The following is a 17326-nucleotide window of genomic DNA, read 5'->3' on the forward strand; positions in this document are numbered from 1 at the left end:
AATTAACATGTTAGTATTCATGACAGTCATAACGTTCATGAGGTATCACTTGCTACACCGATGCAGGCATGTTAAATGAAAAACCTGAAGCCATTCTAAGCTTGGAGTAAACAATGATGAGCAACAAATATATGAGTAAGCTGCATGCTTATGTTCAATAAAGTGTTGCATGCAGTCAGTTGTGTATGCAGGAATTCAAACGCATGCTTAGTACACTATTTGCAAGTGCAACTCTGCTCATTTTTTTAATATGGCATAACTTAAAGTATATATCCTAAGGCAGCAATATATGAAAATGACTATGCTGCAGTACGTGAAAAAACTAATCCAAGCTAATACTTTTGTCAGGCAGTAAATATGTAGCTTGATATCACATATTGCGAATAATATTCTATGCACAAAGCTGACATTTTCATTAAGCATTTAGGTTTAAAAATAAGTGGCTAAAAGATGTTTATAGGGTGGTTCAGCAATGACTCAGCCCATCGACAGCAACTGCACGTGCCACCTCTGGTGAAAATATACCTAGCTGAAATGGCAAGAATGACCCAAAACAACACAGTAGTACCGATTCCCTGAAGCCCATATACAGGATGATGCAACGAGTTGCGCCATCTGTGGACTGTAGCTTGCAAATTTCTCCAATGAGTATTATTGCTGCAGTAATACAAATGTCACTCGCACCACATGATAGACAAGGACTAAGATTTAGAAAATTGACTTGCAAATTGGGAAATGCCCCCTTGAATTGCCAAAAAAAAAAAAAAGCCAGAGTTTATGTTTCTATGGCAGCAGTTTGCAAGTGCTTTATCAACAGAAAAAAAAAAAAACAATCAGCAGAGATTCAGACCTTCTTCTTCATTGTGACATCCCACGCAAGCATGCCAAAAAGAGAGTAGAGGTCACACAGTTAGACTGCAGTGACATGCCTCTTAAAGAAATACAGTGCACATGACATGTGAGAGAGGTGTGTGTGTGAAGGAACCAGTAGGAGTTAGGAGGGGGAGTTGGCTGCAGGCAAGGCATGGCATAGTGCGAGTGTTAGCCGGAAGCAGTACTTGCCAGGCAGTGACCGGTTCCCAGTTTGTTGAGATACTTACGTTTCGAAAGCAGAAGAGAAAGGAGGGGAGGAAGAACCGCCACCAACCAGTTTTTGTTTTTTGTTTGTGTGCGCACAAAGATGCCGCAGAAGCAAAATGGAGGAGCAGGAAAGTTGGGTGGGTGTTGGCAAGATAGAAGGTGCCATTGAAAGAGGAAGAAAGAAGAGGGGAATGGGAAGGGAAAAAAATAACACATAAGCTTTCAGTCAACTACGCTCAAGCGTGGTCTCTCGGCTACAATTTGTCCGTTCAAGCACACCTTTCAACACAATTCAAATTGCTTCAGCCAGTGAAGTCAGGGGTATGGGGAGCAGAGGTTAAATAGATGAACATCTTGCATAGAAGGCAGCGTTTGTCCAGTCAAGCAGCTAAGCCGAGTTTATTACTATATTACTATTATTTCAGCCAAAAGACACTTCAATCTAGCTGGAGGTTGGCAGATGACCTTCCGCATGACTAAGAAACAGCAGAAAAAGCGCTAACAGAACGTACAGTTGTGGAAAGAAATAGATGACATGTGGCTCATATAATCTGTTTCGTTCTGTCGCTGTTTGCTTATACTTTAACACCTTACCAGCTTGCCCTGATGACCATCCCCCCTTCTGTGTGTATATCTTTTAATCAACCAGAATGGCTGCAAAAATTTTCAAGTAGAACAGATGCAAAGGTGAGAAGTAGCCGAAAGTAGCACCCAAGTAGTCCTTTTTCACAGAATACAAGAAAAAAAAGGGAGGAAGGTGTCTTTTGAAGGAATGAGCGATGTAATGACCTACTGAGGTAAAAAATGAACTGATATGGGTCACTACCTATTGACAATACTTTTTTCCACTGACGACACTAAAGCAGCCAAGAACTAACTTAAAAGCCAGAGTATTCCCACACCGTCAAATACCAAATCAAGAGCAAATACTGGCCTGTGCACCTAACTTTTCGCATAACTTCTGCCTCACAGCAGCTAATGAAAAACAATAAATAGAAGATAAAGCCAACCAGCATACAGACACAAAAGCTGAACCTCACTAGTACACAATGAAAAGTAAGAAAATGGAAAACAACTCTTAACTGACAGGTATTGAAATCAATTACGCAGCAAGGCAGCCTGAAAACAAGACACTACAGGTTAAGTGCTCTTACCACGTATTTTTAAAACAATTTGGCCTAACATTCAGGTAAATTAACTCTGAAAGATTTTAATTTGCAGCAGACAAGAACATTCAGTTCCTATTTTCAAAACTATATTAACGAAAGAAGGAATGCGTGAGTCAAGTAAGCAAAATGCTTTGCCAGAGAAAAGGTGCAGAGATGATAAATTAAGATCTACAGTAGGTGCAAAATTCGAAGTCCACCTTGAATGAATTTCACACACGCACACACACCACACACACATGCACACGCACACACACATATATATAAAGGTTTTTGATGAGACTAGTATGTAATAATAATAATTCTGGGGTTTTATGTGCCAAAATCATATGATTATGAGGCACGTCGTAGTGGGGGACTGCAGATTAATTTCGATCACCTGGGGTTCCTTAACATCCACCTAAATATAAGTACACGGGTGTCCTTGCATTGTGCCCCCACTGAAATGCAAGAATTGTGGCTGATGTGGCTACGTTGAGTGCACATTTTCTAAAATATTGGTCCACAAACGCTGCACCACTCCTGCATTGCTTTAATTATGCTGGCATTTTACTTACTCACTTAACGGACTATCTATGTAAGACTACTCTGATGAGGCATTGGAGGGCCACAATGGAGGCTGTTAATGCAAATGCATCAAGCATAACACTGTTGTGTAAACTATTTTAGTTCATTTGTATGCACGGAAATGTAAAATGTTTAATACCTTTTGACATCCATACACGTTAAACTGACTTTTCTGCACACAAAATTGAGGAAATTTTCATAATTCAGTCTAAAATGATGGCACCTGTGAACTGACGGTGTTACCAACTACATGTATATATAAATATATTAGGGAGCTTTAGAGTAGGGACATGCAAAACCTGCGGTGTCTCACCACTGCACATGCGCTGACTGCAAACCAGCTCTTTGGGTCTTCACGCTGGTGCCGCTAAAACTCACTCCGTAACATCAGAAATGTTTATATGGGCATTGCATTTAGTTCCCCATGCTTCAACTACAATTGGGTTGATTGTCTGTTTTCATTAACGTTGTGTCTAACAAAGAACAACGAGCCCTTAAATTCCCCTACTTTTCATTAATTTCAAGGCATGACACATGGGTAGCAAACATGAAACGCTGGAATTTGTCATGTTACATGTGTAGCTAGACGAAGCCTAAAATATTTTCTCGTCGTTTACACCTGCATAACGGTAAAAAAGTAGTGCACAGTAAGATACATAACAATAAAGAGCAAAAGTGCTGAACAAGGACTGTGGCTCAAACCCACTGCCTACCTTGTTTGAGCTGAAAATTCCAAACAGGCCTGACCGCTTCTTCTTGCCAGTGGAGATGGTGCCCCGGACTGTGTCTCCTGCGCCTCTAAATGAGGAGTTCACTGTGCTGCCAGTCGTGCTGCTTGAGTCACAGTTGCGCGTTACACTCAAGTCCTCAAACGGAAAGTCATCAGCGGGCACAAAGCCGGACTTGTACTTTTCCACCACTGTTTCAGCATCCTGTGCAGGTAATTACAGTTGCCAGTGTGTCATTGGGAGTGGTGGTGGGGGAGGGGGAGCATATACACTGCTTGAGCACACTGTTCAAAAGCTGGTACAGTTATAGCAAGAGAGTGGACAAGGCAACCACCACACAGCAGCAAAGCTCTTTGCAGTCTCAACTCAAGAATGCAAAGAAATTGATAACTGCTCCACACAGTAATGGCTTACAAAAGAGACTACAGCTCTATATTCTGCTAAGCTTCATTCATCACCGTTTGCAACCCTTCCATTGTTGCACCCAGTGCTGCAAACACGGTTCAAAGACATTTTTTTTTCTTTTATGTTTATAGTCTCCAACAACAGCATGATGATAAACCCTTTTAAAAGCTTGTAAGTTTGCTTTTCTGCACTGCAACTGTGCCCAACTAACGGAGGCACCGTTCATTGTTTAAATGTAGATGGAGCGCACTTGACTTCATAATGGGAACCATGTCAACATTTACATGTCATATTACAAACAAACTGTTCTTGCCCATGCTTTTTGCAAAAGTGAGCATACCACCATTAGTTGCCCATGGTGCCTTGCAGAAAAAACTAGACTTTTAGTTATAACAAGGGTCCATTTAAAAAGCTGTTCACCTTGTCCATTCACTGTAATTACTTCATCCTTGTACCAAAAACTACCTAAAGCTACTTCTTGGTACAGGGTTGAGTCAGATGTCAGCCTGTATAAAAAATGGAAGGCACATTTCTCAGTACATGGGAAATGCTAGAATACAAAAACTGAGTGACGCAAACAAAGACATATACAAAAGCACTAGCAACTGAAACTTAGAATGACAGAAAGTTGAGCTGCATAGTTAGTAGAGACTAGTGTTAAAAAATGTTAGATGTGCAGACAGGGTGAAGGACATGTGTTGTCTGTTTTCCCCCACTTGTGTCTGTGTCTGCATGATCAACTTTTTTCTAACTAGCACTGCTACAGCATCAGTTAATGGCATTTCCACGTATGTTCCTTTGATTGCCTCTTTCAAGCCTTGTCTACTATTGCGCCCTCTGCACGGTATAAATTGCCCCCACTTCCAAGAAGTCGCACTCCTAAAGTACTACCATTTTGAAGTGCAAGAGGCACATTTTTTCAGATTGGTAAAGACACCCAGGCAAAGGCGCCATGCAAGCTTTCATTTATGTAGCCTTTAGAGGCACCTTGGTGGTAGGCGCAGCAACCTCTTAACATTCTATTCCCTCTCAGTAGCAAGAATTGAACTCGTCCTCATTTTCTCTTGCTTCAGCAGAGATTATGCTGTATGCACACGATCTAAGACATGAATGCACGCAGTGATGCTTTCATGGCCTGACAGTCAATCAAGGCTCCATTTGTTTTAATATGTTCAATTGTTCAATTCTTCTGAGTAATAGAAATGCCCTTCCTGGACTGATCTAATGCATGTTCAGTCTGTTGCATACAGTGCTGCAAAATTTATTAGATGAGTGATCATTTGGAAACCAAAAGTGTTGAAAAAGTGTGGGGGACAATGTGAACTCACTAGCTACTGCTGCCGGCTATTATCATTCTTGTCTGCTGAACTTAGCAGGTTGTTTCGTAGGATGAAACCAAAAGCCTCCTGGAGCTTCATTAGTGAAGAGCAAACAGAATCTACACTGCCCGCAAAGGGTACACAGCATATATTAAAAAAAAAAATCATATAAAATGACATATTCACAGAAAAACTTACCTTTTTTGGGTCTATGGAGTCGGCCGCAACTACGATTTCATCGAGACATTTGAGAATGATAGGAATGACTTCTCGGTGAATCTCTGCGGCCTTCTTTATGTAGTTCTGTAGAGATGCTGTTCTACGTTCATCTAAGCTCTGCAGTTGCTGCAAAGTGCAAATGACAAAAACAAAGTCAACAGGCAGCACTTTTCAAGGAACAGAAGCTTTTTCTGCTCCTTGTAGCAGATATGCAGACAGGTTAAGGGGTCCCTAGACAACTTTCAGCTAGAAGTTTTGTTAAGTATTGGCAGCTGTGTAGCCTACAATAAGTATACCACCTCAAGCTGTTTTTTTTTCTTTTTTTTTTCTTACATAAGAAGGCAATAACGGCAAAGTTACAAGCGCTTCATAACAGATGTAGCCATCATGGTTTCTCACTTGTAGTATTAATTTAAGACCTTTCATTCATACCCATGCGCTGCAAACTATGAAGTGAGAATGAATATCTCGTCATGCTTAATCTTTTCAACAAATAAAAGCTCGCCTCTCAACAACAACAATGTACAGCTCCTTTCACTATTTTCCCCTTAACATCTAAGCAGCATTAGAGAGAAATTTTTAAAAGCTTAGAAGAGAGCTTGCGAGGAGAAAGTTATGTTTAGTAACATACATCCACTAGCATTCTTATGTTTAATTTTTTGGACATTATGTAAATTCTAAATGCATGCAAACGACTCCCACAATTTAAGTTGCACTACCGCTCTTCACTGCAGGAGAAAGAACTTATCAGTATGGTTTTAATTTTGCAAACACTACAGATTTCAGCATTTTAAAAGAATAAGTCAATAAAGTAAAAATATAGCAGTCAATAAAAAATATGCCCACAGCTCATTCAGATCTCTGTAGCTAACACATAATAATGTTAAAGCAGTTAATGTGCGTCGTAAGAAAAACAATTTTCAGGTAGCATACTAGTCCAAATACCATAAAAGCAATCAGAAACACTAATTTAGCTTGTTAAATGAATTCCACTCCTGATTTTGCTTATACAATACATTTGTAACATATAGAAGATCACAAGAAAAATTTTGAGGCATAAGAGCATGTTTGCCTAGAATATCAGGTATGTGTGGACAAGGCAGGAACAAAGTATACCGTAGTTACTGTAAGGGTGTCATGATGGCATAGACGTCAGAAGAACTATTTGATGCAACAATGTGAATTTTACGTCATCTCGTCTAAGCCAATAAAAAAAACTATACGCCTTTAAGTTGGACCATGATGAACGAAATTTTAGATAACCTTAATAACAATGAAGGCTCGCTATAATTAGGAGTGCAAATTACTTTTAAGCATGTTATAAGGAAGAATAAAACTTACCTCAAACACTTTTGGCATAAGTTCACTATAATGCTTTTGTTGGAGCAGGTTTGTCTTCTGTAGCTGATTTGCATAATCCGTTTTTGAGTCTTCACAAGCTTTATTTTTAGCCAGCGAGTTTTGTTTTGCCTGCAGTTGAAAACGTTGGTTTTGGCATACAACTATAAAAGTTTCATGTTTTTAAGCGTTCTAAAAAGCAAACAAGCACCATGACACTTTGCAATGTAACTAAGGATAAAAGGCAGATAACGCTGGGAAATTTTGACAATTAAAGCAAATGGTCTACTTAACATCATGGGCATAATTAAATATTTAAGAAATTTAGACAAGTAGTCCAGGAGACCACAAGTTTGACTCTTGCAACAGGTACTGCTAATAGGGACAAGTGATCTCTCAAAAATTAACTCTACTGAATATATAAGTACATGGTGATCCACTGCTACCTTAAATCAGAAGAAATTTATCAGGCCAAAAACACGATTAAGCACATAAGAACATGTCAGTAATACATAAGCGTGAAAGATTGGGAGTTGTGCGCCCTGAGAAAAATACAACAGCATCATGAAGTTTTTGTATGCCATAACAGTGAAAAAAATTGATCTCATGAGGTCCCTGAGGAATAACCATGGCAGCCAAATTAAATAAGTATCACAGTAAAAATAAAATATGCACTTCATGAGGGAGGCAACTGTGCAGCTTTGAATTTTCCATAATGCATTTCTCACAATGTATAGACCACTGAATATTTCTCTAAAAAATTTATACATACTTATACTTTGCCTCACCAGAACCGAAGTGACCCCTCAGCATGATAATAGAGTATGGCCATCTCTAAAATAGTCAGTTAACATAATCACAGACAACTACAGGGGTTCGAAAAATCCAAGTTTTCTAATCAAATGTTCAAGAGAAATGAGCTTCTAACATGGAGGGAGCGCCTTGTAATATTGAATCAATAATTGAATATTTACTTATTCTAAACAAAGAGAAATACAATAACCTCTCGTAGAACAAAAATAGATCTATTTGCATCTATTGCTGTATTTAAAGTAGTCACTGGCTTGATAAAATAGTATGCTATTGCTTAAAAGACAATGGCAGTCAACTCTGCTTAGTACAAAGAATAAAATTTGCACAGGAATGCTTGGTGTAGCATACACGATGGCAGTTTTCATTTCTCCGTAGAAACCTGCAGAGGCAAATACAACTACGCACACAGCACTGATGCAGTGCTATTGGCAGCCGCGTGGAGACAGCTCCTGTGGGCTAAGTTTATGATGCTACGATGACAGACTGATGAGACACTCACAGGCATCAACAAGGCTTTCTCCACCTTTCTATCCACTCTGCACTTGTAAAGTAGCCAACCAGAGCTACCCTCTGGTTAACCTCCCAGTCCTTCTGTACTAAGCAACTCTCTCGCCACTGTTATGTTGCCACTATCGAGCATGCATTTGTATCAATGTGTTCTGCAAACTTCTGCATTGTTAGAGCGTATGTCCATCATTTCTTCGACTCTTCTGAAGCCTCTCCACATTTAACAAAGGGCTGCTTGTAACAGTCTACTCGGTCTCCAGGCGAATTTGTTATCATGACTGTTTACTGTGTAAAGTTTGTGTGAAGCTAGCTTGCTGAAGAATGGGACCTATATAACATTATCTGATACTCGCATGTAATGTTGCTCACAAGAGAACGTTCAGTCAACTGAAGAGCTGGTGAGAAACAACCACCATCTCTTATCACCTCACTTATGGTGTTATCATTCTGAACAACCCTCACTTGCATCAGTCTCGAGTCTAAGACTTCAAAAAGTGTTGTCATGCTGTGTGTTCAAACAGAAAAAAAAAAAAATATTTTAACAACACTGAGCAGTGGATTCTCCAATCAAACACAAATTGAATGGCAAGAACTAACCAATTCATATTTGTAATTTCTCATATCCGTGCACCCCTACAAGACAAATAAGGTAAGTGTACTACACTTTTTACTAATTTCCTTCTGATAACGTGTGCATACAGGGTATGCAAAGCTCTGAAAAGAATAAAAAATAATTAACACATCCCATGCCAGTGTTCCACTTTGAAGCTTTCTGCTGTCTGCTAGGAGGTGTTAATATGCCAGTAGCTGATCAAAATGAACAGTGAGCAGACAATTTGGTGCAAATGCATTCACTAGCCTAGTAAGTGTGAGAAATGTTTGTTTGCACTCATTTCAGAGGTGTACCAAAGCAAATGATTGCCCCATCAGAGCACAATGCTTATTTGTAAAAGCAAAAAAAGCAAAAAGGCCCTTTGAATTGTTCGCACAGAAGGTGATACACAACCAGTACAAAAAAATGTGTGTCATTTGTGGTTCTTTACTATAGCAGATTATCTAAATTGTGAAACATGAATAAGTCCTCCATGCTTACTGCTGAAAGATGAGAATGCACATGTACGACAAGTAGTAGTATCTCTAAACTGCAGATATGACTTTCCCGCATGAACCACTCATGCGGTTCTTTCCTTAATCGCTGCATGCTGCTTGCACTGGCACACACACCTTTTCCAAGTCTGCCCTGGAGAGCTGGAGGTCAGCATCAGCCTTAGCAAATGCCTCTTGAGCCTTTTCTGCTTCTCTGAACATCTTCTCGTAGTATTTTTTACTCTACAGAGAAAGTGAGAGAGAAATGTAAGTGACAGCAACAGACTAAAGGGAAGAGACATTCATGAAACAACAGCACAAGCATTTGCTCCTGCAACAGCACAAGCATTTGCTCCTGAATGGAACAACCTTTCTCATGTTCCCGAAAAATGTAAGCAGAACAAAGCAAGTGGTACTTGCTCTAACAGAGATTTGCCACTACAAAGGCAGACACAAAAACAGACACAAAGAAGACAATTGCAACAAGGCTAGTGATATGAGCAGACATGTTCACCCCTAGAAGGCACTATGGCTTTGTAATCATTATTAAACACATTAAAAAAAAAATTGTGGATGTCCCTTTTCATACAAATATTTGTCATATCTTGACAGATATTACGACCAAGGCCCAAGGAAACTTTTTGAAGCTTTCTTCATTGACAAGGAGGTTTGAGTGCACCACCACTGCTTCCTTCAGAACAAAATGCACTTTTTTTTTCCGATTTCCTCTCTCTCATACCAGGTTCTACACGATTACGAGTTCTGTCTTGTTTTCACTACCCCTCCTGTTCTGTTGTTCCATTTCCCTCCTGGATCCTATACATTTGCCTAATGCACAATAAGTGAAAGATGACAGTGCTTTATTTATTCATGCCATTCATCTTATACCTGTGTTGCTTCTAAGTGTCTGAAATATGTACCCACCAACCAAAACCAATATTCATCACTGAATGGCATGCTCTACCAAGCAGGCAAGCAGCACACATAAATGCATAATTTTACCTTGTCAAGCGATGTAACAGAATTCTGCAGAGCTGTCTGCAGTTTGGAACCCTCGGACAAAAGCTAGAAAGGAGAGAAAGCATAGAATGAGTGGTTGACGACCTCATGCACAACTGCAAAGACAAAATATAATCAGTGAAGTTAAGCAATTCTGAAGGCTTGATCATCGCCTTACAGTACAAGCTCAAATGAAAACCTCGCAATCATTATATGATAACATGTCTTACAGTGAAATCAAGAACCATGGGCACAGGTGCCATTAAAAATTTCATTAATGGGCCACTCAATACACTTTTTTAATAAAAAAAATGTTTGCAATTCGTAGTCAATGATGCTACGAACATTTTACTACTATTCTGCTGCACGCAGCAGGCGCCTACAATCTCGCATGACACACCACTTTCTTTTCTGTGGCTTTCCAAATCTCCATTCTTTTTCCTCCATGGGCAATATAAGTGATTACATTACATGAAGTGTGACAGTTCACAGGTAGCAGCCATTAGGCACACGCATGTACATCTTTTGCCGATTTTTTGGGAAGTAAAGAGGCAACAGTTAATGCATCCCATCTATCCTGTCACTATTAATTTGTTTCCCCTCAGTCAGAAGCCAGCATCAGCACACTACAGAAAGGAGAAAACACACAATAGGCAGGACAGCATTGTAGAAACTCCCCAAAGCTATGAATTGAAAGAGAATGAGCAAGGTAAACAGTGCACTTCTATCTTTTCCATAATTAGATGCTTTCAAAAATTCCTTCAGGAATATATTGCTTGATCAGCATCGCTATCATTTTGATGCAATGCTCAATTTGAAAAAAAAAAAAAAAGGACTTTTGGAGCCCTTTCTCGAAGCTTTACTAACTAACTTCGCCAGTAATGCATGCAAAATTTTTTAGTAAAAATGAATTACGTTTTCCTGAATAATTTCTGTAATATGCCAAGATCAGTAACACACATACACATGCAATAGTGAAGTGACAAGTGCAGAAATAGACAGTGAATGCTGCCACAACTGCCATACCCTCTTGCGTTCCTCTTTAAGCTCCTTGATGAGTGTGGCGACTTCCCTGTTTATGCTCGTGGAGAGGTTCTCTGCGATGAGTTCATGCTGACCAGCAATGTCGTTGATTTCATTCAAGACCAAGCAGAATGCCTTCGATGACGTGTAACTGGAAAAAAGACAAGCTAAAGCATTAACATGAGGGCTATACGGAAAGGAAGGAAGAGGAGTGCAAATGTTGGGGGGGGGGGACTATACAGATATGCATATGTAGCGCTTATAGATATAGTAAATGGAGGCAACAGAAATCTGTTAGGAAAAGCAGCAAAGTCTCGATTCTCTAAGACGACCTCAAAATAGCATTCAGCCTGTCAGTGGCATCAGCATACCAATGATATTTTGAGATAATGGATGATGCATATTATGTCCCACATATTGTGCAGTGTAATAGATATCTGTCAAGCTTTCTTTGTAAATTTAAATTTACGAAATCCAAACTAAAAATTTGAAAAGTTTGCTTACAACAAACAGATGTTTGTTGCAAGCGAACTTGAGCACCACTTGGGTTGTCCTTACTCTTTCCTTAATTATGTCTTTTCCTTTTATTCTATGTCACGAATCAGTTCCAACTTGCCCAGTACATCATTTCCTAATCATCAGTAAAATAGTGCTGTTGTAAATAAAACAATATTACAATACAAACACTCAATTGAGAATGGCTGTATGCAAGAGTGAAATCAGAGCTCCTCAGCTTGATGCAACTTCATGCAAGTCTGTAGAGACCTTGTATGGCTTGTGCGTGGCTTTTTATTCAGGCAGTATATAATCCATGGTGGTGCTTTTTTTTTTAGAGTGCAAATCTTTTTATAAAGGTGCTATGACAGTCAGGCATCTGTTGTTTTCGTAGACGAACTCTGCATCGAGGCAGAAATATCATGCCAGTGCCAATGTTACACTGAAATAACTAATTAACAAACATAATTAACTAATTAACAGCGCTCCTGTGCTTTCTGGTTCTACATCATCGTCTTTCAGCACTGCATCAATCATGTTGTGCATACAAGATGGCCAATCAATGTTGCACAACAATATTGAAGTTGCAGTTCCCATGATCACAGGAAAAAAAATTAAACATGGCATTACAGCATTTTATAAGCAAGTTGTAGAGAATGACATCATGAAGACACGATGACACTGCCATCACTTTCCATGCAAGTAAGAAAAAAATATCGGTGGATTTTAACCGCGTGAATTCTCTCAAGAGGCATGATTAATACACACAGTAAAGTATTTAAAAGTTACCAGGCAAAGATGATTGCTCAAAGCAGCAAACAGCAAAGAAGGAAAGTGTCAACATAACCATCTGCTTTCTTCGCAGACATTCAAATCGTCAACAGAATTAGTGATCCCATTATTCAACGTAACTGGGCTTGACTGTTGCCACCAAATAGAAAGAAAACGAAAAAAAAAAATGAGTTTAATACCTATTTTATTGTTTGTCGTCGTTAGCCTTTAAGCAGAACATGAACGAGCGTCTATTCACAAACAGCACATGAAAAATATTAATTTTAAACGTATTTCCTGCAACGGAAAAGTACAGGAAAAAATATGTACCCTTGTCTTTCTCTTCGCTTTACACAGAACATGCATCCAAAAAGTCTTTTTTTATGCAAAGGGTTTTTCAAGGCACTCTAAAAGGGAGCTGGCATAGATGATGGGCACTTCGATGCAAAATACTGTGACAGACAACCTTAGCATAGCTGGCTTGCACTCCACTTAATCATCCCCCAGTTAGCTCACAACTTCTGTGCATGCACACAGTTGTCGTCATGAGGGTCAGACACAAATGGAGGTGAAACAGAGGCTTGCCAGGCTCAGCTAAAGCTTGTCCCTTTTAATGAAGTATGCCTTGCAGTGAAGAAGGTCAGTCCTACTCAGAGAGGCAGAGTGCACTACTCACGCAGGAAGAATACATTTGAGCATCTCAAGGCTTGCTGTGGCTCTGCCACTGTTGAGTAACCTGCTGTGAGCACTTCTGTTGTTGTGTATAAGTGCCGCTCCAAAACGCCCCATTATACTGCAGTAGCTTTAGCTTGTCTACAAGCTACCAATGAATTATTCCTAAAAGTTCAGGAACAGGTGCTCGAAGAAATTTCAGTGCAATGATGTCACGAAAAGCCAAATTAGCTTCGCAGAAAAAGGCGTGGGCCAGAACTGACAAGTAAATTGTGCAAACAAGGCTCAAATGCACCCTACCCTAGCATACCTGGCTGCATGCTGAGATGCAAAGTACACCCAGCTTTTGCTAGCGCTGAAAAAACTTACTTTATGCAACGCTAAATTTGAGAGTGAAGCCTAACAGGAAGTGTACTTCAAGTGCATTTTACAATGCCCTGAAAGAGTAAAAATGAGCAGCTCCAAGTTCTTAGAGCGGTCAATGCGTATGCTCTTCCCACAACAGAGTCACAGCACAAGAATCCTGTGGAGTGATATTGCACTGTTCCAGCAAGCTTGATGCTACATTTTGCATTTTGACCCCCAAAAGCGGTGTTCACACAGGGGGATCTCTCCCGGTGATCAGGAGAGAAAAGCCTCCCGCCCTTACAGCAAGCAACTTCATAGGCAGGATACTTATTCCTCCCAGCTTTGTAAATAAATGCTCCCTCATCCTCCATGCCACATGTCAAAAGCATGACATCATCATCACATGGTGCACGCCACTTGAAGTGGTGCCATGGTTTTCTCCTTCATGTGTACTATACCACTTAAATTAGTACATATGAAATACTCAATATTTCAACCATTCAAGGGCTACACTCGTCAATCACGTTCAATGAATTTTGGCTAAGTAGCACAAACAAAATATTAACTATACAAGTGTTTAGCTGAAACTTATACTTCCCATCAACATTGCACTTTACTTTTCATGTCTATACACAATTGCAAGGTAGATGTGGTACTTGTTTAACATCTAAAAAAGTCAACAAGAAGAAAGGAAAACTCGTTAGCTGACATAGGACAGCGGTTCTTAGTACTATCAAGTCATTGGCACTGTAAAGAACTAAGCATCCACACGACCACGCCACTCTTTACCCTTTGCAAGCACCCCATGCTTGCAGTTTTCGTTGTTCACCGACAACCCTACCAACAAACTAACATTACTCCATCGTACAACCCCAGCATATACAGGGCGTCCCACCTATCACGCAGCACGATTTAAAAAAGGAGGAACGAAGTTAGGCGAAGAACAACTTGTGCATGTTCCCAGTATGCTGCAGTAGCCACTACTAATTTTTTCATTAATGAGGATTAGTTAGTTAGTTGCAATTACGTTTCTAACTCGACAAGTACTCACCTAATCATTAAAATGTCAATGAGGCATATGTAGGCAAGCTCAAATGACATATTACTGCGCTATTTTCAGCAACGTACTAATTACGTGCTCATTTTTTCCGGCTGGTAAAGAAAGCCCAAGAAATATGAAAAATAACACGTTACTACGCTCCCACTCGCAAAAGGTGGGAGCGCAGTCTTGGCTTGCTAACTCAGTGATCCTGTCTGAGGGTGCTGCTTCCTGATGCGCACTACAGTCTAGGCGCGTGCCATTTTTCAGATTTCGTGGGCTTTCTTTATTAGCTAAAAAAAGCAAGCACGCAATTAGTACGTTGTTGAAAATAGCGCAGTTAGATGTCATTTGAACATGCCTACATATTCCTCATTGACATTTGAATGCTTAGGTGAGTATTTGTACAGTTAGCTAATTACCAAAACCTCATTAACAAAAAAATTAATAGTGGCTACTACAGTATACTGGGAACAATATGCACTAGGTGTGCTTCGTGTAACGACGTTCCTCTTTTTTTAAATCGTGCTGTGTGATATTTGGCACACCCTGTATATAAAAAAGAAAAGACTGTAAAACCACATACCCCCAAAACTATGCCTTAGAGTGTGCGCACTGTGCAAAATCCTTGTCAAATATAGAGCATCAAGAGCTTGATATGCCAATGATAGCAATGTCTATATTGTATAGCATAACGAATACATTCCTAATCTTGGATAAAAATACTTATGTGCCGAGGAATAACAGCAAGCATCAACATAATTATCAAAACAGAAACAAAATACTTGCCTTCATAGAACTGAAATATAACACAAGGGATCTAAGTTTTAGGTGCAATTATCACTACATGAAAAAAGGAGGCAAGTGATGCTGCATAATGTTTATCCTAACAGATACAATGAGTCCAGAAAGAAAATGCTTATTTTTATGAAATTGCCCATTTTACAAAGTTACAAGACTGTAAATCCATCTGTATCGGGTAGTGTTTAATTTTCAAAGTGAAAATGGAGAATTTTACAACCTTGATATTTTACACAGCTTGCATAATGTGCTGTTCACATGTTCTTGCAATCATTAGGCATCAACAGATGCCTACAAAAACGTATGAAATGTTTTTTTAGACATCTTGTGCTTTTGCCTCCATTTGATATAGAATTATCTGCTTGTATTTTAGAAACTTGCTTGTTTACTCCACATCACAAGAGAATGTCATGTGGTGTCAAGAAAGAGCCGAGGAGGCACTTTGTACTACGAGACTCATTTGTCTGGGCTTGGTGAGCCATCATGGCATTTATGATGTCATCTGCCTATCTACCTCACAAAAATTCTAGGCGTTTCTTTCTTTTTTGTTCGTAATGTGTAAAACAAACACCCTGAATATATGCTAGAGCTATGTAATCGAATTTTATGACAGTGGACACTGTAATAGCAAATTATTGTAGCGAAATACACAAAAAGTGATTAGTCACACTTCTAAAGAAAAACGCGAGATTCCACAATGTGTTGACTAGAGTGACTGCTTCTTTTTTTATGTTCAGGACTTTATAAGCCCCATCTTTTTGATGCTTAGCTGATGTGAATTCGGAACACTTAAGCATAGAACAGAAAAAAAAACATTTCAATCGTTGCATGGCCACAGAAATCATTTGTGTAACACTTTACACTATTGAAGATGAATGCTTTTATAACACTGGGAAGGGTAATGTAAGCTGTTGGATGAAAAATTATGAACCACCTGTATGGGTGGCAGAAAACGCCAGAGCTCACTGCCCTTCAGAACTGCAGCATTAAAAAAATGGAACACCGCTCTCCTCAAGGTAAATGCAAAAATTTTTTAAGCTGGTGAAGAGTATTTTGCATAGTTTCTGTGTCTACTTTCATTAGAATAACTGTATAGAACGAATGTGTCCTTTCTTTGGATGTTATCTCATTTACAGATAGTTTTGACTGTAAGATGCCGATAACTTACCCGTTGTCCTCATCATCTTTCTTCTTCGGTTGATAGCTCTTTGCAAGCTTCCTAAAAACAAAGGGGAAAAAAAAAAAGTCAGTTGTTGATAGACTCGTTCAATGTGCACTGGGTTTATGCTGTCCTTTTGCTAAGGGCGGGCAAGCAGAACTGCATTTGCAAGTGCAACCATATTCATCCTTTTTATGCATTCACAATTAGTAAAACACGAGCAAAGGCGATGGATAAGTCGCACATATACCTGGAAGGGGAAGGAATAAAACTGAAAGGGTCCCTCATGCATTCGCCTAAGATGACTCGAAGGCAAAAGCCATCCGGTGTGGATATTTTACCACCATCGGAGCTTGAGAGGTCATGTGAGTAGCTTCACACTTCGTTGATGTTGTGGCCAACTATGATGATGACGAATTATAGCTCAGCCTTTGTAATGGGCTAGCAGCTTTAATAGGTTGTAATGGGTTGGTGGTAATTTAGAGCACTGGTGTGGCTCTGTGGCAGAATATGCGACTGCCACGCAAAATACCTGGGTTCAAGTGTCACTTGAACCCCAATTTTTATTTGTTTTTTGTCAAACCCGCAAAGGTCACATGGGTTTTTATACTGCGCACCATGTTTTCAAGGCCAATGTCTGATGAGGCACTTCAGGCTTTTGCCTTAATAAACATCAACTAAAGTTTTCATAAATAATGAATTGTCCTCTACGAAAAGAACAAAATGTGCTGTGTGTTCACTGCTACCTATTGCACCGCTTTTCGAGAACAAGCACAGAGTGCAACGAATTT

At 39.5% G+C, this 17326-nt stretch overlaps 1 protein-coding gene across 4 annotated transcripts in view; it reads right to left on the reverse strand.

Annotated features, from left to right (window-relative positions):
* Window positions 1–17326, reverse strand: part of LOC119379546 (formin-binding protein 1) — a 214201-nt gene that overhangs the window by 20154 nt on the left and 176721 nt on the right. For all 4 annotated transcript variants that reach the window (XM_049412015.1, XM_049412013.1, XM_049412012.1 and 1 more), the window contains exons 3-9: window positions 16545–16595; window positions 11254–11401; window positions 10231–10293; window positions 9367–9471; window positions 6826–6954; window positions 5464–5610; window positions 3527–3745 (exon numbers count right to left, since the gene is read on the reverse strand). In XM_049412015.1, coding sequence (XP_049267972.1) covers window positions 3527–3745; window positions 5464–5610; window positions 6826–6954; window positions 9367–9471; window positions 10231–10293; window positions 11254–11401; window positions 16545–16595 — 862 coding nt within the window. The remainder of the gene's footprint in view (window positions 1–3526; window positions 3746–5463; window positions 5611–6825; window positions 6955–9366; window positions 9472–10230; window positions 10294–11253; window positions 11402–16544; window positions 16596–17326) is intronic.

Source organism: Rhipicephalus sanguineus, chromosome 1, assembly GCF_013339695.2.
Source record: "Rhipicephalus sanguineus isolate Rsan-2018 chromosome 1, BIME_Rsan_1.4, whole genome shotgun sequence".
NCBI lineage: Eukaryota > Metazoa > Arthropoda > Arachnida > Ixodida > Ixodidae > Rhipicephalus > Rhipicephalus sanguineus.